This window comes from Ochlerotatus camptorhynchus, unplaced genomic scaffold (assembly GCF_037179485.1).
Source record: "Ochlerotatus camptorhynchus isolate MF236.1 unplaced genomic scaffold, CSIRO-AGI_Acam_v1.1 ptg000457l, whole genome shotgun sequence".
Taxonomy (NCBI): Eukaryota; Metazoa; Arthropoda; class Insecta; order Diptera; family Culicidae; genus Ochlerotatus; species Ochlerotatus camptorhynchus.
The window spans coordinates 1,281,565-1,308,050 of record NW_027040943.1 but is presented as its reverse complement, the minus strand read 5'-3'; the positions used below and the strand labels follow the sequence as shown (position 1 = coordinate 1,308,050).

General features: G+C 40.3%; 1 protein-coding gene across 4 annotated transcripts in view; it reads left to right on the top strand.

Moving 5' to 3' along the window:
• Gfrl (Glial cell line-derived neurotrophic family receptor-like) overlaps positions 1-26,486 on the top strand; it is a 933,561-nt gene that overhangs the window by 704,959 nt on the left and 202,116 nt on the right. For all 4 annotated transcript variants that reach the window (XM_065235011.1, XM_065235009.1, XM_065235012.1 and 1 more), the window contains exon 4: positions 1,572-1,742. In XM_065235011.1, the coding sequence (XP_065091083.1) occupies positions 1,572-1,742 (171 nt within the window). The remainder of the gene's footprint in view (positions 1-1,571; positions 1,743-26,486) is intronic.

Sequence of the window (26,486 nt, the reverse complement as noted above, 5' to 3'; positions counted from 1 at the left end):
GAAAACCTACTTCCTACTACCTTCGATTGAGTAACTAACCCACTTCCATAAATAGTTGCATGTAAACGTTGTTGTCAAACTGAACGAAATCGACGAACTTGAAGCGTACATCTTCCGGTTCCGAGTTCTACCGCGACGGCTCTAGAGCAACCATAACTCGGATTGTATTTCACCCTGGCATCCCTCTGCCAATGATTGCACAATGAAGGAAGCACCTACTGTGCTTTCCATTACAAACCATCGTGCAACGCTATGTACCGCCACCCAACCGAGTCCCGGTTTTACAAAGCTTATAAATTATTCAAGGTTCTTTATTGATCCATAAAATTTGCTGCTGCACACGGAAAATGTATTTATATGCTTTTTTTTTTTCTTTTGATGGTGAACCAACCTTAGCTGTGAGAGCTGGGTTTCTTTAACCCGTTCTCGGTTACGTCAACCTCGCCAAATGGAACCACGACATTCGTTTTTTTTTTGCTTTGTAGATTTTTTTTTTTCGCCCGAAACATCAGAGTTGCTTTCAGAACGAATGTCGCTTGCTTGTGCGGTTGAGTAAGATCGATTCGAGAACAGCCGGCTTAAATATTAGGGTTTGCAGGATTGTGATATTAAAATTAAAAACTAAACATTCAAAAATCCTACATTCTAAATCGATGTTCAACATCACACAATTACTGGCGATTTCCGAAACAAACAACAATTGTCCGATCTGGCAACCCTGCCGGGCGCGTCAAAACCCGAGCTAAACTACATCTTTTATGACAAATTTCGGAGGAACAAATGAAACATTTCCAGCACGAGCGCCCACCGTCTGCCTGATGGATGATGTAACTGAAGGAAGTATGTTTCTAGTGCTGCCGACTTGAAACCGACAGGACGAAAATAAATCTTCATTTGCTGCTTCTCGATCTGGTGGAGAGGGGTGTGGGAACACCCCTTAAATAGAATTTATGCTTCAAACAGTGCGGAATTTCGGTGGGATTAGTTAAAGTGCTGCCTGTCTGTGTCTTACTCTGAGCCATGGTTCATCCAGTCAAATCTGCTGCTACCAGCAGCGGGCTAATTTAATAAACTTCTCAAATCATTCCTGTGAAGCCATCATGTCCGCTTGACGTGCCACCAGGCGCTTCGGGCGATTAATCCATATCGGCGCCCATTGATGTGTATAATTGAGAAAATCTCAATTTCAACGTCACTTTTTCGCCGCCGTCGCCATCGTCGTCGTTTTTAATTGAAAATTAATTCGCTTGATCCATCGGTGGCAGTTGCCACCGACCGTCGTCCGTTCGTTCGCCCTGTCAATCCAACCCATGCTCACGGCTAGCAGCGAATACCCCGCGGCATGGCAGCCGTTTGATGTGAAATTGAGTATCCTGTAATGGAGCTTTGAAATAGCATAAAATTTCATTGACTCGTAAAAAAAAAACGCAAAAGCGCGTGACACGTGAATCGTGGCCGTACGGCACACGATGGATGGGGAAAGAGCAAGCAAAGAATCTCCCCTACTCTTTTGAACGCTAATCAACGTTTTGACTTTTTTCCTTTCCTTTCTTCTCTCACTCTCTCCACAGTGGCCTGCAGCACGGTGACAGTGACCAAATGTCAGGCGGCCCTGCGGACGCTGCAGGCGTTTCCGTTTTTTCGGCCAACCTGCCTGTGCAAGGAGCCCGGCATCGATCCGGACTGTAACTACTTTCGGGATTTCCTGTTCGACCATCCGTGCGGCTTCGTGTCCAAGAAAGGTGAGTTTATGCTTTTACCGTCGGCGGGCATGAGTGCATTATCGATTTGAACAGTTTCTTGAGTAGAATGAAAAAAAAAAAAAAAACAGTTAGCAGTCTTTCGCTGGAATGTCGTAATTTAAGAATGCTTTGTCGATATCTTTTGGATTTACAAATAAAGCACTTATTTTTCAACCCATCGTAAAATATCATTTCCTTTGTCAGCGGAATATCAAACACTCTCATGTTGTCTGTCGACAAGTTCAGGAGTCCAAACCTGGGTTTGACCGGGTTGCAGTGCAGAGACATCTTCTGTCGGGGCCCTTGATCCAATCAACCCACTCTTGGAGGGTGTTAAAATCCACCGGTATACTATTTACCATGTTTGGGGTTCTAATTACTTCCGTTCAATAACGTGTCTTTCTTTAGTGTCGTTATGGGAAAAAGTTATTTGGAAATCATTGGTAACACAAAAAAGGCGTTTATATGGATCCGATAGTTTACAATTGAACTACTTTAATACATACAACGTATTTACAATCATACAACAAAATGGAATTCCACATAGCTAAGGAGATGCGATATGAGATAACGAAATGAAATGGTTTTTACCAAATATATTCCTCCAAATGAATGAAACGAAAATTCCGAGAAAAAAAATGTAGCATATTAGTGCAATAAAAATAATGCTAACAATTTGATGCAAACTGACGAAGTCAAGAAGAAGTTAGAAAAAGGTCAAAGTCCAAACCCCATTCAGAAGGAGTCAAATTTCAAATTTTTATGAATAAAAATAATGATCAATGATCAGTTCCTCTGAAAAGATTTTGATTCTCGCATTATGACTTGTAATCTTTTCAGAGGAATCTGCAGAACAAATTTAATACCAAAATTACAAAATTATTATATTAATTTCCAGCTCTTCGTTCACCAAAAACCAAATGTGGAGGCCATATACATGTAACATTAAAATAACTTGATAAGCGACTAGTTTTGACATAATATAGAATATTATTTTTAAATACGAATTCAAATTGATAATTTCCATGATCTTATCAATTTTAATTTATGCTGTTGAACGATGGTTAAATAGTATATAAGGTGTCCCAGAATGTCCATACACGACTTTGAAATACCCCTGCTTGTTTCAGATGACTTGTTAACAGCATATTATCAACAATCAATACGAAACTAACGATTTTAAATTGGCTCACCACTTAAGTAGCCTATTGGTCCCAAGCAAACGATTAACGTACCCTATTCTAGTTGAAATTCTATTACTACACTATGTTTGTTTTGATTCGCTATGAAAGTTTGACAGATAACATCAGGGGTGTGTGGATTCATGCAGAACATGCAGGGGTGAGTGAAATAGCTTGGGACTGCTTGGGACCGTTGTTCTGGTACTGAGTGAGCCAAAAATAATAATGATTTTCTTCGGGACCCAGTGGTCTTAGAGTTACCTCTATGATATTATCACGCTGAATCATTGTTTACATTTCGACCAACAGTTTCGTGTTTAAGATACATTCGGTTCTTTACATTTCCGTGACAATGCGAAGAATTTCTCCGGAAAAACGCAAGCAGATCGTGCACAAATGGTGTACTATCCCCAACATTTCTCTGAGTCAATTAGTGAAATTGGAAGTTGTAGGCATCGGAGCCGTTCGAAACGCAATTCGGAAGTATGGTGATGAAGCAACTTTCCAGGACAAGCAAAAATCTGAACGTAAATCGAACCCTGTTGACCGAAATCTGGACCGGAAAATGGTGCAAGCCTTCATTCGCAAGAAAATTGCTTCGGTTGGAGACGTGGCTAAAAAAGTGGGATCCTTGAAAAGTAACGTCCCGTGGGCCCAAGGCAATAATGGGTATAAAGACGTTTAAGAAGCAAAAGAAGCCAAAGGGGAGTGAAAAACAAGCCGCATTCATCAAACCGAGGGCTCGGAAGTTATACCATAGAGGTAAATCTAAGACCAGAAGGTCCCGAAGAAACGTGCTCAACTTTTTGGCTCAGCTCTGGTACTATCTTCGGTCCAAAGCTAATCGATGAACCCCTCGAAACATAGGAAAATCCACGAACCCCTAATTTTATCTGTCAAACTGGCATAGCGAATCCAAACAAACATATTGTAGTACTAGAATTTCAACTAAAGGGTGATACGGTCAAAATTTGGTCAATATCACTTGACGTATTTCTTTCAATTTTGCATTTAAAAAACCTGAACATCCCTCATTTTGAAGGTGTGTGTGTGTAGAATGTTGCTCCTATTTTGATTTTGGAATTCACTCTTCAGTTGTCAAAATGCCGTCCAAGCAAGAAGAGCAGCGTATCAAAATTTTGCTCGCGCATCGCGAAAATCCGAGCTACTCGCACGCAAAGTTGGCAAAATCGCTAAAAGTTGCCAAATCAACCGTTACAAATGTAATTAAAGTGTTTGGGGAACGTTTGTCGACAGCCAGGAAGTCTGGATCGGGGGGAAATCGAAAACCGGAAGCCGCTGAGACGACAAAGAGAGTTGCCGGTAGTTTCAAGCGAAACCCTAACCTCTCTCTCCGAGATGCCGCAAATAAGCTGGGTGTATCGTCTACAACCGTGCATCGAGCCAAAAAACGAGCCGGACTATCGACTTACAAGAAGGTAGTGACTCCAAATCGCGATGATAAACAAAATACGACGGCCAAAGCGCGATCCCGGAGGCTGTACACGACGATGCTGACGAAGTTTGACTGCGTGGTAATGGACGACGAAACCTACGTCAAAGCCGACTACAAGCAGCTTCCGGGACAGGAGTTTTATACGGCAAAAGGAAGGGGAAAGGTAGCAGATGTTTTCAAGCACATGAAACTGTCAAAGTTCGCAAAGAAATATCTGGTTTGGCAAGCCATCTGCACCTGTGGCTTGAAAAGCAGCATTTTCATAGCTTCCGGGACTGTCAACCAAGAAATTTACGTGAAAGAGTGTTTGAATAAACGTCTGCTGCCTTTCCTGAAGAAACACGGTTGTTCCGTACTGTTTTGGCCGGATTTGGCATCTTGCCATTACGGTAAAAAGGCCATGGAGTGGTACGCCGCCAACAACGTGCAGGTGGTTCCCAAGGACAAGAACCCTCCCAACACGCCAGAGCTCCGCCCAATTGAGAAATACTGGGCTATTGTCAAGCGGAACCTAAAGAAGACCAAAAAAACTGCTAAGGGCGAGCAGCAGTTCAAGGCAAACTGACTTTCTGCGGCGAAGAAGGTGGACAAGGTGGCTGTACAAAATCTGATGGCAGGGGTCAAGCGTAAGGCCCGGCAATTCGGATTTGGAAAAGCGGAAGCCTAACTGAATATTTTTCCTGAATTTTATACTAATTGAACTTGAAAAAGAAATTTAATTTGATTTTTTAAATAAACGATTTCACCGATTTACACGCGTTTTCCCTTGACCAAATTTTGACCGTATCACCCTTTAATGTGCCTCAACTCATTCGCTGCCAGTTCATTCGATTGCGTTGTTCCGTTTTTTTTCTCGCGTTGAATAGTGACGCTCTTGCTGAGCCAGCCATGGGTAAAAAATCACGCGGTGGCACGAGTGCCGGCAATCCCGGGAAACGATCTAGGCCTGAAGACAACAGTGACAGTGCGACAGCCGCGAAGAAGCTGCTCGACAACAATCGGTTCTCCATTCTGAAGGACGGTGCAGAACCGGTGACGGTAACAACAAGACCGCCGAAAAAAGACAGAATGCCACCCTTCTACGTGTAAGGCTTCCCTCTCGGACTGCGGGAAAAAATAAACTTCTACATCACGAAGGGTGTCCGGTGCACCATCCAGCTGTGCGCGGAAGGATACAAATTGATGGTTCCTGCGTTGAACCATTACAACGCGGTTCAGGCCATGTTGGTCCAAGTACAGGTGGAGTACTTCTCCCACGACATCGAGGCTGTTTAGCCGTTCAAGGTGGTCCTGCGAGTGAAGCGCCCATACTCCGTTGCGCATCCATGTTTCACTCGCGTGTTGAAGTGTCCAACGTAGAGCAACAACTCACGTGGTCTTTTTTTCTCCGTAAAATGAAAGACAGTGCAATTCCATTTCTACTGTATGGAAAAAGCTCTTTGATGAATCACTTATCCTGAGGTTGGAACTGTGCTCGTCCGCACCTAGCAAACCTCGGATAATAAACTCATCAGAACAACTGCCCCGATTCTTTATTTTTCGAAACCTTTTATACATGAATTTGTTACTTAAACTCTACACAATAGTTTTTCTCCAGTATGTACATATAAAGCGAGACAGATAGTTTTTCTCTTGGAAAGTCGGTCTGTTTTTTTAACAAGAATTAATGCTCCTCGCGGTAGGAACGGCTATGTAGGATGCTTACTCACCAATGTTTACTTCGACCTTTCGCGAAGCACCTAGTTAAGCCAGCTGACGACGCGATAGCAACTGTTTATAAACAACTGACCTCGGAAATGTGCGACATTTTCACTGCTGCTGTTAAGTTGTGTATTTGCTCCTTCCGTATGGGGGTCTATTACTGGTTAATTTCTTCCTCAGATTGATATTGGAATTTGAGGCCTTTGCACGAGGACTGTACGACATGGACACAGGCGTCCTCTTGGAAGAGCCGGTCCAAATTCACAAGATGGCCCGCAACAACAAGGCCGTCAAGTACCGCGACCAGCTATAACTGGTCCACCTTGAGAAGAACTCAACAACTTTGATCGACCTCCAAGGCATCCGCGTCCTGTTCAACATTGTGGTGAAGTGGGAGCGGTACAAGCCGGTCAGCCGTGGAGTCACCCAATGCTCGCAAGGCCTGCCCGAAGCGCGCCGAGTACATCGAGATCCGGAAGAAAGCATCGACCGGCCACAAGAAAGCAGCCCGGCCGCAAGAAGGCGCCGGAAATGAATGATCAGAACTTCCCACAGGTTCGACGACGAACGATTCCAGTGCTGCCACCGCTGCCACTCAATCAACGATTGGCTGCTGCTCGTTCCACTGCTACTGCTACTCAAGCTCAAACTTCCGGAGCCCCTACAAACTCAGGTCAACAGACGACTGCTGGTCCACAGCCGCAGGATCTCCCCACAGCCCCTGGGCTAAACTGGCGTCAGGATGGACTGTCCCTACCGCAGCCTGAAATGAACGATGGTTCTTGGTTCACCGCAGCGGAACTAATGATCATCTTCCTCAAGATGCACGACATTGCCAAAACCATCAAAAGCAAATCCGACCAGCTCCAAGCTGTGGCTTCATGCTCAGCTATGGACCGTGAGCTCATCAAAATCGCAAACTGGAACGCTTGCTCGCTCAAGAGCAAAATTAGCAAGTCCATTGACTGCCTCAACAAACATAGCATCGACATCGCTATCATCACCGAAACTCACATGAAACCGGAGATGAACGTATTTATTCCTGGATTCCGGCTCGTGAGGCTGGATCGGACAAGCTCTGGAGGTGGTGGAGTGGCCATCGCTACCAGGAACAACATCTGCTGCCGGCTGTTACCCAGTTTCCAGCTGAAAATGGTTGAAGCATTGGGAGTAGAAGTCTTCACACCCGTCGGCATGATTGCGACCTACTGCCCGAAACAAACAAACGCCAGGGATGGATCCGCGGCAGATCTGCGGAGGGATATTGTCAAGATAACACGACGCCGTACAAAATTCATCATCGCTGGTGACCTGAACGCCAAACATCAAGCTTGGGGCAACCAAAGGCGGAATCAAAACGGCACCATCCTCAACGACGACCTGCAAGAGGCTCACTACACTATCCTGGCGCCGGACACTCCCACCCGGCTGAGTCGGTCCGGCGTGCACTCCATCATCGACATCTTCAACAGCAACATGACCCACCAGGAGCTGAGTTCAGATCACTATCCGGTGGTAGCCGAAGTGGGCTCATCCGTCAACCGATTCCAAGCTTCCCGACGCAACTACCATCATTTCAGCTGGGATCAGTTCCAACACTGTGTCGACTCCACTGTCGATTACAGTGTCCTTCCAGAGACGCCCGAAGACGTTGATCGGTGTCTGCATTCCATCGAGGAGGCGATATCCCAAGCCAGGGAACAACACGTGCCAGTATCCAGACAAGTGAGCAAACTCTGAACCTTGACAGATCTACCAAAGACCTTATAAGACTCCGTAACACCATCCGAAGGCAGTACCAACGCTCTGGTCTGCCTGTCCTTAAGACCCACTGTAATCGCCTAACAAAACCATCCAAGCCAGGTTGGTGGACCTCAGAAACCAGTACTTTGCTAACAGGATCCGCTCTCTCCCAGATTGTGCAAAGCCCTTTTGGAAACTAACAAAAATTCTTAAAAATAAGCCAAGACCCATGCCACCATTGACCCCACTGGATTGTTACGGCAACCCAGTGGTTTATCTGATGAGAATATTATAATATAAGTGTATAAATACTGTGGAAATGCTTTAAGCAACTTTGGTACAAACAACACCGAACGATGATTAATTTTGACGTATACTACGTCTTACGGGAAGGTACAGGGAGTAAATCGCGACCGTCACGAAAAGGTGTTAGGTTTTGAACGCTTATAACTTTGTCATTTATTAAAGAAATTAAAATCAAACTACACCAATCGATGGGATATAACTCAAAAAATCTGATAAAATAAAGTATTTTTAAAAAGTTAATTAAAAATTAAAAAAAAAATGTTCCAATAAAAAATGATAATTGTATTACTGTTTTCATGATATAAAAGTTTTCCCTAACCCGGTTGTCACAATCGAGTACCATTTGGTTGCGCATCGTTCTGCTTGAACCTGTAAAGTTATTGAAAAGCGCTGCTGTCGCGCCTCCGCTCAATTTTGCATGTGACGGCGTGGCCACCGGCCAGACATCATCGTCAGCGGTAAAAAGTAAAAAAATTCCCTCTCTCTGCCGTTGTTCAGAATAACTTCCTCGCAGCGGACGGCGGACCTTGACAACCAGCGGTGGGGTGGAAGGAGACTCACCTCTTCAATGGCAAGTTTTTGCATTAAGCTCAATCTGAGCAACCCGATATCATCGATCGATTTTTTATAAATATATCTCGCTCTCTCATTTATAGAGAGTCTATCGGATGAAATCGAGCATCAGCATGGGCTTCAAGTTAATAACGATGTCGTGGTAACGAAACTCATTTTCGCATCGGACAATGTATTGAACAGATTGCCTGAAGACTGCTGCTAGTTGCTCCAACGTACAATGAGGACAAATAATCGGAAAATACATTTAATTGTGTACCACTGAAATTCGCTGAAATTAAAAATATAGTGCATACCATTTCTGTAGGCAAACAACTTGTCGAATGCCAAATCATTCTGGGGAGAATACAGAAAATTTAGGTTTTTCGCTTTTCCTTCCTTACTTCCTGTATGAAGGGATACAGGATAAAACTATTTCCATTTGATTCCGCAGGTTTTTCACCTATACAAATGATATGAGCCATATTTTTGTTTCAGCATGTTTCGGAAATGCTACAAAATAAAATGTATTTTTTGTCCAGTTTTCCCCATCATGCAACGGTAGGAGGTGGATCCTTTTGACTCGGATCAAACAATCGTATCAGTAAACAATCAGTACCACAAATTACTACTGAAAGAGTTAAATTCTTGTGATAAATTGACAGTATTGATCGATTTTCAGTGAGACTACAATATTATTTCCCACCGTTAGTTCTACCCACCGTTTTGTCTCGGTGGGTTTTCAATAAAGCGCTCTGATTTTCTGCGAGTGACTAGTTCTCCATTGACCTAACTCACATGCAAAAAAATCAGACCGACTGGTTGAGACCCCGCCGAGAAAAGGCGGTGGGTACAACTCAGCGGATAACGCGTTCTTCGGGGGATAGCTGTACATATCTACTGTTTTCAATTACATAGTGACCAGCAAATTCCGATTAACAATTTCACAGATTTTAGAATCGTTTCCTCTCACAGAATCCTTTTCAGAGTTTCTCTAAAATAAATTTAAGATTCTCTCTAAGACTTCTATCGAAAATTTCGAGGAATTTGCTTTGGTTCACTTTGGAAAAAATCACTCAAGCTTCCTTTCATAATTATATTTAAAATCAGCCTGAATCTTCCTTAGAATTTCCGTGCTGTTCACCTCAGAAGTGTCTTGAAATTCTGCTCATAAGTATCCTGGAGCTTTTCTCTAAATTCACTTGGAATTCTATAGAAAATCTTCTCAGAATTTAAAATACTACTACCGTAAAACGGGGTATCATTGATAATGCGGGTAACTTTGATAGTATTATATAAAGAATAAATTTACTCGCTGTGCTTTTTCTAAATAAGAAACATTGGTTCCATATTGTAGCTTAGGGTATTTCCGTTGATATCGTATATAGTTTTTATGTAGTATGTGTTACATATTTTACAAAAATATTAAAAAACCATTTCCGCGTTTTTCGCCTTTTTGAAAAAGCACTCAAATTATCACTTATGAAATGTATTTCCGATACAGCCATCACAAATTCAATGTTGTTTTCTTATTGCTTAGGAAGTTTTCTGATTATATACTCATTCAAAGTTTCATATTTAAAGAACTCAATTGTTTGAGTTTTCACTCATTTTTTTCTACATTCATCGTATTGTTATCTCCAGATTTCTTTCTAAAATCTCTTCAAACATCTCTTAATATTAAGTTCATCAAAGTGACTGTATCCTGGTAATCCAGTCCAAGGTTCTTGAATTTGGCCCGTAATCTTATTTTTTTTGAGAGTTGGTTGGAAATGCTATGATATTAGTGTGATAATTTATTAGCTAGAGAAAGGTCTGAACAGAGCAAGTTGATAGTTCCGCTAGACTACGGCAGTATGAACATTGAATAGAAGTTGAAATTGAGCGAAGGGAAATTAATGCGACAATTCTAGTCAAACGCATACTGGTTTACCTAACTCAAACATTAATTGATGAGGATACTTGAAGTATTTCTTTAAATCTACAGGCCTTTAGACATCTCAATTACGCCGGGAACAGCAAGTGAGCTTTGCTATGCAGCTCAAATGAAACTTCGTGAGCTCAAGAAACTAAATGAAGCATTGATAGTTCGGGAAGCCTACCCGAGCAAAAAAAATTGTTTCCATTTTGCGGAGAATGCATCAACCGAAATTGGTGCCATATGCAATAAACGAGGCGTTAGATGATAATTTGACAATATCACAGAACTTTAATATCAGATACACAGCTTAATGGAGGAATGCAAACTTGTATCCTAATTATCATAACGTATTGGCAGCTAAATCATACCACTTCAAGAATCATTGAGGCGAATGTCGATAGACTTGATGCATTGTCCGACAGTGAACTACAGAGCATTGTTCTCACCATAAAGTGGGGATTTGGTGGTAGTTTAAGTCACTGTGACGTTAAGCAGAAATTTAACTTCGATTATGGGACTAAAACAGACTACAAAATGTTGGTAACATCGATCGACCCAATCCGTGCTCAAAGCGGTGAGCAGTGCATTTTTCAGAATCCTCGCTTATCTTCAACACGATATTGCCGTCCGTTACGTATCCAGCTCGTAAATGAAACAGCCGAAATTTCAATTGAGGAAAATGCAATGCTTATCACTTTTTTTGACGGAAAGTACGCAATTCAGTAACATCAACGAAAGCAGCACAAAGATGCTACATTTGTGGTTCTACAAACGATGATAGTTTCCAGTTTGGACTGTCCACGTTGCATGCATGGATTAGGTTTTACGAATATTTTCTCCACATCTCATATCAACTGAGTATTAAGTAATGGCCAGCCAGAGCAAAATTGTGGCATTTTACTGAAAAGGAAACTTTACTAAAAAGATTTCGTATTAAAATAGGCCTGACCGTAGGTAAACCTAGATCAAGACGATCTGGAACATCTAACGATGGGAAAAGTGGAAACTTTTTTTTTTCAAAATTGAGAAAAATCAGCAGATGCCACTGGGTTAAACGCAACACTGTTGTACAGATACAACTCTATTCTTGAAGCTCCTTCATCAGGATTGAAATCAACTGTTCAAATATTGAACAATACTGTCTAGAAATTGCAAAAGAGTTGGTCAGTAAAAAGACGGTCAAAGTCCCTTTCTCTCCTTTCCCGATGTTTTAGCGTGAGTTTAGGCCACTCCCCGCATTCAATACATACTTGTTTCAGAATTAAACTGGATGAAGATCGCCTCCTCTTCCGGAATCCGTTACGTGGTATCCATGTCAGCGGGATTGAAATCCAGTGATTTCACGGATTTGGCATTCTTGCCCATGCTGGTCTTCACACTTCCACAAATGAATCACTTTATTTCAACCATCGTCAATATTTTTTTTTTAATTTTAGGATATTTTAACCACTCCTTATGCACACATAAGATTTGATCATGCAGCCAGATGTCTTTTTTGGACTACTTATCCATTTGCTCATTCGAATTTTTGTCCCACTTCTAATCATTCCACGATTTGTCCATTTGTACCATCGATATTTTGCAATACATTCTATAATGAACATAGTTCTCTTAAAACCCACTGGGAAAAAGAGAAACATATCTTCTAATATCAATTTCAATCCCCAATGCAATCGTGAATCAAGGAAATATCAAAACAAACTTCAGTTCCCACCCATTCAATATCATCCAAACATTTCCATTCCATCCAAGAGCTCTCAAGTATTTCCATCATATTGTGCAACCGAAAACTAGTCCAAAACCACAAAGCAGCAAATCTCATTTCATAACCTTTCCGTTTCGTTTAGTGCTTCGATCAGTACCGGGAAACAGTGCAAAACCCACTCGACTATTCAAGTCGTCGTCGTCAGTTCCGGAAGCGAAAAGCGAGCTGTCTCAGTCTTTGGCCATATTCTGCCAAAACGGAGGTCGCAAATCGACGACAACTTAACATTTGTTCCCATCCGAGCAAGAACTTCCCTACACTGGTACTACAAGGTACCTAGTGAGGGAGCGTATCGCCTCCCCCATCCGTCCTGCCAATCCGAAACTGCGAAGAGAACGCGAAGCGGAAAATTTATTTATGAGTTTTCCTCATACTTCCTCGCTCATGAAGGACGACAACAATGACGAAGGCGGGGCTTTTCGGTATTTTTCAACATACAGTCATATAGTTTGCCTCCATCGCCGGTTGTCGTCGTCGTCGTCGTCCTCATCCCGAAAACAAGTGGATCCGAGCAGCAGCGCAAGAAAAAAAAAATTGAACATTGCAAACTTTCTTTCTGGTCTCCGTGTGTTGAATGTCGTTCCCATCGCTGCTCGGTCAGCCGGTAGGAAGGAGGGTGCTGTCAGCAGCAACCAACGTATAGAGAGCGGGGGAGATGTGTTCTTGCAGAACCCAAATTGAGCGGAACTGAGGCGAAGCTGGATTTTCCCCCTGAAATATGGCAGGGCTGAAGAATAATGAATCAGTTCAAATTTTTTCCACCGTTGACAGCCCAGCAAAACCACAATAGAAGTGGCTTTGGCCGGAGTGTAGTGTAGAAAGATGTGGTTTTCCGTGGCATCTCATTGACGTGATACCTAGCGTTCAATGAAATCGGTGATAGGGTTTGGAGCTCGGGTCTAATTTCGAAACATTATTTTCAAAAGTCTTGTTCCTCAGGGCCAGTGTTCGGAAAATCATTCTCAAATCTTATTCATTGAGCCTCCCTGCGAGAATAAACTCACGTGTGAATGCGGCAAACACAATTCAAGCTTGAGATTCTCATGCATATTCACGCACTCACACTCACAACGCCGAAAAATCATTCCAGCTTTAAACTCATTAAAACCACTCAAACGTCAATTGATATCATGCCTATGTATGTTGTGTAAGTTTTTCAACTCCTGATGCACAAACAATAGTAATAACAATGAATAACGCCAAAATATAAAGCAATGAATTTTTGAACCTGAAAACTCATCGGTGATTTTTGCGACGTTGAATTTTGCAAGGCAAAACTCATAGGTGCATAAACTCATGCATGAGATTTGAGTTTTTAAGTTTTTCCGAACACTGCTCAGGGCAGAGAATCACATTTTAATTTGTTTTTGCAAATCCCGCCAGATAACTTTCATGGTGGGATCACGTGTTCTTTGATATTGTCTCCTACGGACATTTTTCAGACGGATCAAGAGCTGAAGATCGTCGTCTATTATAATTGAATCGAATTTAACCTCGCACTTTTCTACTGAGGAAACTCTTGCTTCAACTATAGAAGTAGTAAAAGATTCAAGAGCATAATTAACATCATTTTTGGTTTGCAACGGAATGTTTGGATCGAAGTTGTATTCCATAAATGTTCGATATTGCTCCCAATCAGCTCTATGGTATTTGAAAGCAGAGCTGTTGGGATTAGAAATTATTTCTTGGGATATTTTAAAAGCTCTGGAAGGTGATCAGAACCGAAGTCAGCATGGGAAACCAATTGGCTGCAAAGTTGACATGAATCATGGTCTTAAATCAATAGATTTGGGATTTCTTGTCGAAGAAAATCATGTTAGGCTGTTTGGATATTGTATGGTGTAATAAGCTGCAGAACAATCATCAAACAGAATATTACCATTGAAATTGCTTTGAGCATTATTCCATGAACGGTGTTTTGCATTAAAATCATTAATAATGAAGAATTTAGACCTGTGATAGGTAAGCTACTGAAGGTCACCCTTAAGAAAATTTCTTTTGTTGGCCTGCGCGTTGGAATAAGTAACATTTCAAGTTTTATAGTGGTTTTAAAGCATGCTAAAAGTCCAAATCATGGTCTACATTACCCTCATAAAACCAAAATTGTTACTTGGGATGGCAAATAGGCAGCTATAAACGTAAGTTGTCCAAATTTTATATCAACAGAAACTCCCAAAGTTTCGAAAACTTTGTTTTCAATTGAAGAAAGAATTTTATGTTTGATTCGTCTATGGACAATGACTATGACAATGCCACCACAGGCTCCATCGAGACGATCATTTCTTTAAATGAAATAATTTGCGTCCCTTTCAGCCTTATGAACTCTCAAAAAGTTAAATAGCTCGTCTTCATTATCTTTAAGAGATCGAGCATTCCAATTTAAATTATTAAATGCTTTAAAATAAATTACTGAATTTCAAAGTCACTACGATATTGTTCGTAAATTTTACTCCAGTTTGAATAGCATCAAACATGGAGTTAGATTTAAGCATATCAGTAATCATTTCAATAATTGAACGACACAAAACCACAATCGGGTAGAGGAGAATTTCTCCTACCTGTTCATTATGTTGGTTTGCCTTTGCGAACTTCGGTCGCGAGAAAATGGCCTTACAAGGTTTGTTTACAAAATAGACTTAAGGCCATTTCAATTGCTGGTCTTGAATTAATGACTTCCATAAAAAAATCCATTTTAGGAGTAGTAATGCTTCCTAAGTCAAAATTTCCGTTAGAATTACGTTGGCTAGTATTTTGATTTCTACCCGGTACAATAGCAGTATAGGTAGGGGAATTTACGTATTCTCGGCAACCTAAGCAGCGACCTTTTTTCTATAGCCTTTTTTCTATGGAACGCACACATATGCAGTATTGGTTTGTTTACAATCTTTTGCTGCCAGCTGCTCTAACAATTTCAGTCGAAAGAATTGTCGAAAACTGTTTTGAAACGCTTTTACAAAGCTCCAATCTTCTATAGTGAGAGCGAGTATTGTCGGCAACCAGTTTTTCTTCGGCAACCGTTCCATTTGAACTGCATGTAAATCTGCTGTTCTATTATCGGCAACTCGAAATCAGCTACAATTTGTAGTGCGTGTGTTTCATTTCAAGAAAACCCTGCTCGATTGCTTTTTCTCAGTGGTAAAAATATAGTCAAATTGAAGCTGAAGGCATAAAGAATCGTTTGCATGCATTCAGCGAAGTGTTTTCGTAAGAAAATCCAGTGAAAATCAGTGCTGAGATTTGTCATTGTCATTGACAGACTTTTGCGCGATATTGACAAAATTGTTTGTCACATAGTCAATGATAGACTTGATCCTCAAAAAAATCTTTGTCAAAATCTCATTCATTTTTTCGTCAATGACAAAGATTCACCTGGTAACAGAAAGGGTAATTTCTTGCATTTTGAGTCACATTATTGTTATCCAAGCTGTTCAGGACGTAGATGCTTGTTCACTTTAATGGCTCCATGTGAATGTTTTCCTCAAGACATTTAATTTCATTTTAAATTTAGCTAATAAACAAATCAGCACATGTTCGTCACTGACAAAAATGCCACTGACAATTGACATGGTTTGCCTTGACGATGACTGTTAGCTCAAACGAGTGACCAAAGCAGAATTTTGAGTATCACCGTGTATTGTCGAAATTGTGCAGCACTGGTGAAAATAGTGTTTCAATTTGGGTTGCCGAAAATAGTCTGTCATGCCGAAGCCGTCATTTCCCCTAGCTCAATTTACTCGCTGAACATTGTTTTCAGCGAGGAGAGTAGGAATAAGTGAAGAATTTGAGCCAGGGGTGATATTTGTACTTACGGGTACGAATGTAGAATTTGTTCCTCGCTGACCGTTGTTAACAGCAGAGGAATTTGTACCTGGTCGGGAACGTGGAACGTTTCCTACCTGTCACTTAGAACGAGATTGTAGGATCGCTTTGCGAGTCTTACATTCCCAAAAATTGGATTTCTGGTTTTCACCACAATTTGAACATTTAAATTTCTTTGAATCTACCTTCACAGGACAGTCGTCCTTTGCGTGAGAGGAATCACCACAATTCATGCATTTAGCTGGCATGTTGTTCCGTGACCCCATCCTTGGCACTTACGGCAGTGAGTGAGGTTTTGGAAATTTCCTCCAGTCTTCTTGAAGTGTTCCCACTTCACTCGGACATGGAGCAAAAGGCTGGCTTTTTCCAAGGCCTTAAGGTTGTTTAGTTCACTAGACTTGAAGTGAACTAAATAAAAATCATTATAAATCCCGTTGCGCGAATCGCCAGGACGGGATTTCATTTTTATTTTGATTACTTGGAGTGACACAACTCCAAGTAATTTTGCCAGTTCATCTTTGATCTGATCCAGGAATTCACCACTGGGCAGTCCTTTCATGACAACCTTGAATACACGTTCAGTTTTGGTGTCGTAAGTAGAAAATTTGTGCTGCTTCTCAGTAAGATACTTGAGAAGACGTTTGAATCCGTCTCTGGTTTCAGCCAATACACGGCATTCACCCCAACGGCCAATTTGTAGTGAAAACTTAAATTTCACGAAGTTCAAAAGTTCCGTGCGAAGAGCATGGATATCGGAAATGGTTATCACATTAGGGGGAATTTTTTCCTTCTTGGCATTAAGCCGGGAAAGTTTACAAGATTTTTTCCAGCATGATGGATCATGCTCATCATCCGTGAGCAAATCAAATTGATTGCTCAAATTAATTTCATCAGAAGGGGTATCAAGAGATTGTCCTTTTCTTTTACGCTTAGGTGCCATGGCGGCAGTAAATGTTTTATCCAAATCGACTTCCAAGCAGATTACTATAAGAATCTGAAGGATCGAAGAGGAATTGGGGAATTGGCTAAGGTCCAAGCAAGGATTGAAGAGGAATAAGAGTCAAACAAGGTAGAAAATTTGCAGTTATGTATTTTGATTCCAGCTTTAGTCAAAGGAAATTAGTAATTCATCTACTGGTCCTTTTACGACCATTCTTTCTACTTCTGTTATAACCTGCTTCCAGTTAGAGACAAATGAATGTAAATGAATGTTTGAATTGAATGCAAATGATTTTCGACGCCTGATTATATCTACTGCAACAACTATGTTTCGTCAAATATGTGCAATGTTATTAGCAAATGAGCAGTTCGTAACCAAAACTGTGTACGACATGCATGCCCGCGACCACCCACAACCACAGCACTGGTGAGATTTTCCTGGTGAAATTTTGAATCCATTTTCTCAGTAGAAATATGGCTTCATTTGTCATAATCTTAAAGCCGTGGTGCATCCAAGAATACCAAATTTGTTATTGGTTTTAGTGCTCAGTAGTCAATGACTACCCGCGACCACCCACAACATCAGCACTGCTTTCTTCTGATTAGCAGCTTTAAAGCAAAATAAGGGTAATAAGGGAGCCATTATTTTCGTTCATTTCAAATTCAAAACCCAACCCCCACCCCAACATACGAACTTCAGAGAAGAAAGCTAATTTTCAATACACAAAACCGGAGTTTGCTTTTCGTATCAGCAGATGTTTGTTCCTCGTTTGTTCAGCTTCCTTCTCGGCTTGGCAAGCAAAAGCAAGTCCTACCACGCAGCCAATGTTCCTTCCACATGGCAGCGGAGCAAATTCCGCGCTTGTCTCCCGAGAAACATCACCCACCCCGCAAGCACCACGTCAACGTTTTGTGATTTGTTTTCTGCCGAAAATTGAGCTCTTTATGTCGGTGTTTGATTTCGTCGTTCGGGGTGGAAGCTGCGACGCGAGCGGCACTGGTTATGCCAGGTTCAGGAAAAATATCCAATCGTGTCGTACACACGTGGGAAGTCACTCGCGTAGGTTCCGAAGAACGTACATCAACAGACGAGGAAACCGTTTCCGACAACGACGACGATGACGACATGGCCTTTGTTCGAGGGTGACAGAAATTGGGGCTTGACAGCAATTTTTATTTCCTTCGTCTTCCCTCTCACCCTCTCCCCGCCCACCAACCGGAAAGCACTACAATCGAATAACCTGTGAACGTAAGGAAGATGATGTTTGTCATGGGTGCCAAGCTACTGGAAAATAGGTTTGTGGGATGTGCGATGTTTCACGGAAGATGCGACGAAGGTCGTATCTTTGTTGATTTTGCTGGAGAAAATGTTGATAATTGGCAACGTTGACTGGATTCTGGGAAATTGGTTTTTCTTCCAGTGGGGGATGCTTCGTCTGTGAAAAATAAAGTTAAGAGTTGTGTCCTAAACACGACCGCATTGTTGACGTAGGACTACGAGATTATTTTTGCAGCTCCATTCCAACCATTGCTAACCAAATAAATGGTTTTGAAATTAAACTCCAAAATGAACAATTGTAATATTGAGGGGAGCGACATATCTAAATCTTATTTCTAGACGCACAAAAAATCTCACACTAGCGAATCAATCTTGCATCGCTCGTCATATTTTTGCAGGACATCTTCAGAATCGTCATCAATCTTCTTTCTATCCATAGTTGGAGATGCTTAACGACAAACATGTTCACAAAACTTAGGCAAACTTACTAGATCTTAGTCGTGGCAAAACAACTTAAGAAATCAAAATGAGCCTGACATTACAATTACTGTTGGAACGTAACAATGAAATCCGGGTTTTTTGGTATTCATCCGAACAACTTTTCCAAAGTCAGCAACCTTCTGTGTAACAGAGCAGTCAAGTTAAAGTAAGCAATCAGTGTTGGAAAATTACCAAAAAATCAAATCTCACCATTAGAGTGATGCAAAATTTGAAATTTTCGCTCCACAATACTTAAACGATTCCAAATCGGATCCTGACTAACCTCTTTTGAACCCATTTGGTGAGAAACTGAGATGGCACAAACCATTTGAAGTTTGTATGGGAATTACTATGGTAAAACCAAGTTTTTTTTTTTCATGTCTATCTAATAATTCACCATATCGGCCTGCTTCAAAAGCTTTCAACTGTACTTGTAGGAAATTTTCCCAGCTACAACTTTGCTCAATACCACTTTTTGAATAAATGCAAGGATCGAAAGTTATCAATGGTTCAATGCGCTGATGTCTTATGATAATGCTCAATCAACTGCTAAGCAGGCAACATTGGTGTTTCTGGGGCGTTGAATAGGAAACAAAAATCATGGCTACTATGTCACACTGCAAAATACAGTGTTGCCTACAGAGCAGCTGCTTGATCATGTCTTAAGTTTACCAATCTCTTAAATAATTAATAACTTTTTCCTGTCTCGTTTTACATAGAAATGATCGTGAGCAATTTGTAGCTGAGAAAATTTTCTATAAGAATGGCTATCGAACTGTTTCGCTGCTCAATATAGAAAAATACTAGAAGGCAATGAACAAAAAGCTGAGATTTCCCATAGTAATTTACATGCAAACTTCAAATGGCTTGTGCGAAGCACTGGCGTGCACAGGGTGGGGCAAGGTGGGGCAATTGCCCCTCCTTTTATAAAGAAGATGTTTATTTCCACATTTCCAAATTACGATATAAAATAACTTGTTTTCTTGATAACTTGATTTGAAGGTAAAATAACTTCATTTCATGCTATAAGGGCACTGAAAACCTTTTATTACGTCAATTCCTTTGAGATGGTGTCTGAAAATTGCACCACAAAGGTGCATGAAGGGACAAACTTCAATGAATTTTTAGGTTTTTTTTTTTTTTATAGTCACTTTAACGCTCTTGGGTTATTCGTGACTTGTCCGGGGGTGAGATTTGAACTCGTGACTTTGGCGTGAGAGGTATGGATGCTAACCACTACGCTGGGGTCGCCCCGAATTTTTAGGTAAATACAAAAAAATTATGTAGTAATTTTTTCTTTCAAGGTGGTTCATGGAGGGATAAAAGAAGAGGGTTAATTTAAAAAAATTCACCTTCGTGGAGGTAAATCGAAGAGAAAGTTTTTTATTGAATATCTGGTGTAAAAATATCGTCAATCATGGAGGGACTAATCAAAATGAATAACACTGGTGGAAAAATTGAATCACGCTAAAAATTTGGAGGTGCACATTTAACTGAATATTTCTGATGAAGCGTTCGCAATACTGTGGTGAATGTAGAAGCAAGGTTTATTCATTTTTCTGGTGCATAAGTTGCATCGTTCTGATGAACGCAGCTTCATTGAAAATTTATGGTGGAAAATTTGCACCATTCTGGTGTCTGAGAATTGCACCACACAGGTGCATGATAAAACAAACTTCACTGGCAATTGTTGGTGCACCATTCTGGTGAATGGAGGAGAATGCTTTATTAAAAATTAATTTCTGGTGCAAAATTTGTATCGCTCTAGTAAATGAAATCAACAGAAAATTTCTGGTGGAAAACTTTCACTGGTCTGGTAAATGAAGGCACAAGCTTTATTTAAATTAAGCTATATTGAAAACTTCTGGAGGAAAATCTGCACCGTTCTGGTGAATGGATGGGCAAGCTTTTCAGCAAAAGTTTGGTCTCAAATTTGCATCCTTTTGCTCAATAGAGGAACAAACTTCAATTCAGTGTTGGCAAAATAAGAAATCAATTGATATTTTTTCGCTCTCATGCGCTCGCAATATCACGCGTGATATTAGAACAAAATATCATGCTTGATATTGATTTTACAAGCTCCTTTGATATTGAGAGACTATTCACAACGTGCAAAAATCAAGCTGAGAGTTGACTCCACACAAAAATGATTCCATTGCACATCATTTTCTTAGAAAGAGAAAGCATAGTTTGCTATCTCTTTTTATTCTTCACCGATGGCAGACACGAAGGGACTGCTGCAAGCCGTTATGGAAGTTTCGGTTGCATTCGGGTGTAAAGCAAAAATCAGTTTGGTGAGTTTTGTTAGCTTGATATTCCGAGCTGCGATATAACAGCTTGCCAAATCAACCGCAGTTGTTTGATTGTTGATTTTTGTCTACGAAAATCAAGCGTGATCTTGGGCGTTGGTGAGATTTGATTTTTTGATATTTTCCCAACACTGCACAGTGGTTGAAAAGTCCATTTTGACGCTCTTAATTAATAGCACCATGGAGAGCGGATTTAGAGTAAGGACGTCTTCAACAAAGTTGATGAGTATGACATGCTTCATATTTTGAAGGCATGGGTTTTGTGATTAATCCCCCTAAAAGTGAAATGAAAAATTTATTTTTTCACAATGTCGAGATAAATGGTTGACGTCTTTAGCAAAGTTGTAGCAAAAATGATTACAAACAACTTTGCTGAAATTATAAAAGTCCTAAATATCACTCAAATCGAGATAGAGAGCGTTGTTTGATGACGGACCCCGAAAAACACGTTTTTCATCAAAACACATATTTTCTTTAATTTTAGGTCCTCATTATGTTCAACAAAGTTGATTGGTATACTAAAATACACATCGTTCTAGAACATACTATACCTGCATCATTTTAATAGGATGAGTTATTGATAAATTTTCTTCTATTTTCCTCATATTTTGGACTTGCTTATCTTTCTTAGGTGCAGGAAGGTGCAGATGAAATCAAATGCATCTAAAACTGAATTTCACAACATTCTTCGAAAGGAACAACCTTCCGTTTCTTCCACACTTTTTGCATTTTCAGAAGTAGACGGAAGCAAGTTTAAAACGTTTTCAGGAAGCGTAAACGGTTTACTGAAATATTCGGCGTGACACTTGACAACCATGCAAGAGCATGTTTGGTCCAGAGCTTTTCAAAAAAAGTCGCACATCGTTTTCACGGGTTTTCCGACATGTGCAGCCACATCCGGCATAATATTAACATTTATGGCATAACACTGGAGTACCTTCTTATAAACGCAGTTGAATTTTGATGATCGGCCTCCACTCGTTTTTGACCAGAGTGATAAGAGATCACGCTTATCAATTTCAACTTAAATTGAATATCTAACGATGAATTGAAAAATTTAAAAGAAATTAAGCCCTTCCAGATAATGTCATTTTACTTCAAAGCCCTGATCTCGTAGCTTCCTCTGCTGTCCGGTTTCTTTGACAGAATTAGTCTCTCTCTCCTTCACTTGGCTTCCGCAGTTCTTCTATCTTACATGCTTTCATATACTTTCACAATTCTCGATAAACATTTCAAATGGTCCTATCTGCTTTGATCGATTCTCTTCATCGACTTTCTCTTTTGATAACCACTGCTATGCAAACAGATTTCGTACTAATTATTCAACATAGTTTAATAAAGGAGATTCTTATCTAGCATCCAAAACGTGAAATACAATAGCGAAAGGTTTTGAAGCTGAGTTAATAACGGAAGAGAAAGTCGATGAAGAGAATCGATCAATGCAGATGAGAGCTTTTGAAATGTTTATCTAGAATTGCTTCACGCTTGATGAAAAACAGTGATGAGCACTATGGAAAAACACTTATCGACTCACAAGTTTAGCTGAATTTTCATTCTTGATGCTTCAGTTTTGCCTTCTGGGCAATTTTTGGAAAGAAAATGTGCCGTTCTTGAATTTGATAATCTCTGAGAAGTAGGAAATTTGTTTATTGAGTCGGTTACTATGGAAACGAATTTATTACGCGGTATAAAACACACTATCCCCTTGTTGTTGACATGACTTCTATAAAGCCTATCTACGGGTGTTTGTTTTGATCATAGCTCTCCAGCAGGTTGTGGACGGACAAATTAACCACCATTTGAAAGCTCTTTTAATGTAGTTTTAGATGCATTTGATTTCATCTGCACCTTTTTGCACCTAAGAAAGATACGCAAGTCCAAAATATGAGGAAAATAGAAGAAAATTTATCAATAACTCATCCTATTAAAATGATGCAGGTATAGTATGTTCTAGAATGATGTGTATTTTAGTATACCAATCAACTTTGTTGAACATAATGAGGACCTAAAATTAAAGAAAATATGTGTTTTGATGAAAAACGTGTTTTTCGGGGTCCGTCCTCAAACAACGCTCTCTATCTCGATTTGAGTGAAATTTAGGACTTTTATGTCTACAGCAAAGTTGTTTGTAATCATTTTTGCTACAACTTTGCTGAAAACGTCAACCATTTATCTCGACATTGTGAAAAAATAAATTTTTCATTTCACTTTTAGGGGGATTAATCACAAAACCCATGCCTTCAAAATATGAAGCATGTCATACTCATCAACTTTGTTGAAGACGTCCTTACTCTAAATCCGCTCTCAATGGTGCTATTAATTAAGAGCGTCAAAATGGACTTTTCAACCACTGTGCACTGCTTCAATTATAATTTCTGGTGTAAAATTTGTACCATTCTTATGATTGGAGGGAAGCTGCTTTACTGAAAATTTATGCTGAAAAATCTGACAATAGGGGCAAGTTTTATTTGGTGGAACAATTTTATTGAACATTAACGGTGAATCATTTGCATCATTCTGGTCAATTGAAATTTCCTGGTATAACATTTTCTGGGGGCAAGTTTGTATTGAACATTTCTGGTGTAAGATTCAATCTACTGCATGAAGAGGCTAGCTGAAGTTTTGGTGAATGGACGGACAACTTAAACTTGACTTCCGAGAAGAACCTCAAGGGTATTGAATTCTGAAGAGAAGTTCCAAAAGAAAAGATTTCTGAGGATGATTCCATGCAAATTGTGCGAATAATTTCTAGTGAAGCCTGCAGATAGTTGCAAGATAATTTCGAAAATAATATCTAGAGAATCAAATTTTGAATGAAATTTCAAAGGAATGTTGGGGAAAATTTCAAGGAAATTCCGAGGATAATTTCAAGAATATTTCGGGAAGAATTTCTGGAGAATACAGAGGAAATTCTTCTGTAACATTAGGGGAATTTCAGTTCCAAGGTGTTTTGAGAAAAAAAAAAGTTCTAGAATATTCCGAGAAGTACCTCAAGGATATTGAATTCTTAGGACAGTTCCAAAATATTTCTGGAGAGAATTCAAAGAAAATTCTGCGGATAATTTCTAGTGCATCCTGCAGATAGTTCCAAGATAATTTCGAAAATAATACCGAGAAAATCAAATTTTGAGTGAACTTCCAATGGAATTTTAGGTGAAGTTTCAAGCGAATTTCGAGGATAATTTCTAGCTCATTCCGGGAATAATTTTTGAAACTCTAAAGGAATTTCAGTTCCAAGGTGTTCAGAGAAAAAAGTCATGAATAATTGTAAATATAATTCCAGTGGACTTCTAAGACGAATTTCAAAAGAGCTCTTCGGAGAGTTCTAAAAAATCCGAGAAGATCCTCATGGATATTGAATTCTGAGGACTGTTCCAAAATATTTCTGGGGGGTATTCCAAGAAATCTCTGCGAATAATTTCTAGTGAATCCTGCAGATAGTTCCAAGATAATTCCGAAAAGAATACCGTGAAAATTAAATTTTGAGTGAAATTCCAAAGGGATTTTGAGGAAAATTTCAAGGGAGTACCAATAATTTCAAGCGCATTCCAGGAATATTTCAAGAATTTCAAAACCAGGAAGGCTATCAACGAAGAACTGGACCACCAAAAAACAGCTATGATTGTTGCTAGTAAAGCAAAGCGGCTACAAAATCGCTATATAATTGAACATTTCATCGATATTGTGCGCATAAATTGCAAAGGTAGCCGACCACTTCGTGGACATTCGGAAGAAGCGGAAAGTGTGCCACCCAGTTGGTGGCTAACTACGATCCTGTATACAAGTAAACGTATTCAAAATGACATGATTACGTCGTTGGACCACCACCGGAGCAAAAACTAAATAAAATTAGCTAAATTGAACAGTAGGGAAAAAGTGGAAGGAGGACAGCACCATCTACCACGTACTTTAGAGTACTTCCCATCCCCAGATTAAATGCACCATAGAAAAAAATTGCCCCTCCTTAACAAGATTCCTGTGCACGCTAGTGGTGCGAAGTCTGTTTCTAACCCAATGAGTTGTAACTTTCGGACGCTAATAAGGACCCGATTTGAAACCATTTAAGCACTGTGGAGCGAAAAAGTCAAATTTTGCATCAGTCTACTCACCATAGAACAAGATCACGCTTGATTTTCATAGAAAAAAGTAGAAGGCTGTGTACATAGAGACACGAACGGAAGCTTGACGTAGGTCCGCTAGTGGACGGAACAAATGTGGAGAGCATTTAGTTCTTATCATTGATCTCATTCATTGATCATCTATTATCTTAACTCTTTCTGTATTGTAGGCGTACCAATTTTGTAGTATTGTTTTCAAAGATAAAGATGATTAATAGAATCGATCAAAATCACTTGCAGGGGCTGCTTCCAAGTTTTGTTACAACTCTGGAGAGCATTTTGTGTGCTCGTTGGGGGTGTGTGGTTCTGAATATGGGCAAACATGCAACACAGATAAATTCTATTACATCTCTTTGCCCCTAATGTTAAGCTTATTGGCTCTGAAAAGGGCCGTTTTGTTGCCAAAGAAACCAAAACCGTACAGAGTGCGTCTCTGTCGCTTCAAAACGTAGATGACAGCCGTGGCAGCTTACGCTTGGCGTGTTCAGTGTAGGTGACAGCATCACGGATCTCATTTTCCAGGAACACCTTCAGCACACCTCGTAGATCAGACCGGAGATACGTTTGACACCACCCGGGCAAACCAGACTTCTTTACCAAGACCTTTTCCTCCTTTGCCACGACCAGTCATTGTTGCTTGTTAGGTAGAAGAGTGCCTCCACCTTCCTACTGCTGCTATTGCCGCGTCTGCTGCTACCTGCTCACCACGCCCTCTGAAGGGAAAATGAGTTGAGACTTTTGACTTTGACTTTAAATGATCTTGATGACAAACTTGAGCAAACGATTGAGAATGAGTTTCTCGAACAATTTGCTCAGCGCTGAAAGGAGACTGATTGGTCTGTAGCTTGAGGGCAATGTTGGATCCTTACCGGGCATGCGGCTTGGTATGATTTTTGCTTCTTTCCAGATGCTTGGAAAGTAGTGCAGTTCCAAACATCTGTTGAAGATAGCGGTTAGAAGAGACTGCACTTTCATGCTGAGTCTTTTCAAGATCAAGTTGAATATACCGTCGAACCCGGGAGCCTTCATGTTCTTGGTACATTTCAGCGCTGAGCAAATCTGTTGTACTGTAATCATATCCGCCGGAGGCACGACACAAGGAGAGGCATCTAGGTTTTGAACGCATTGCGCAACCTGATCATCGAGTGGAGTTTGGATAGCCAAGCCAAGCAAAT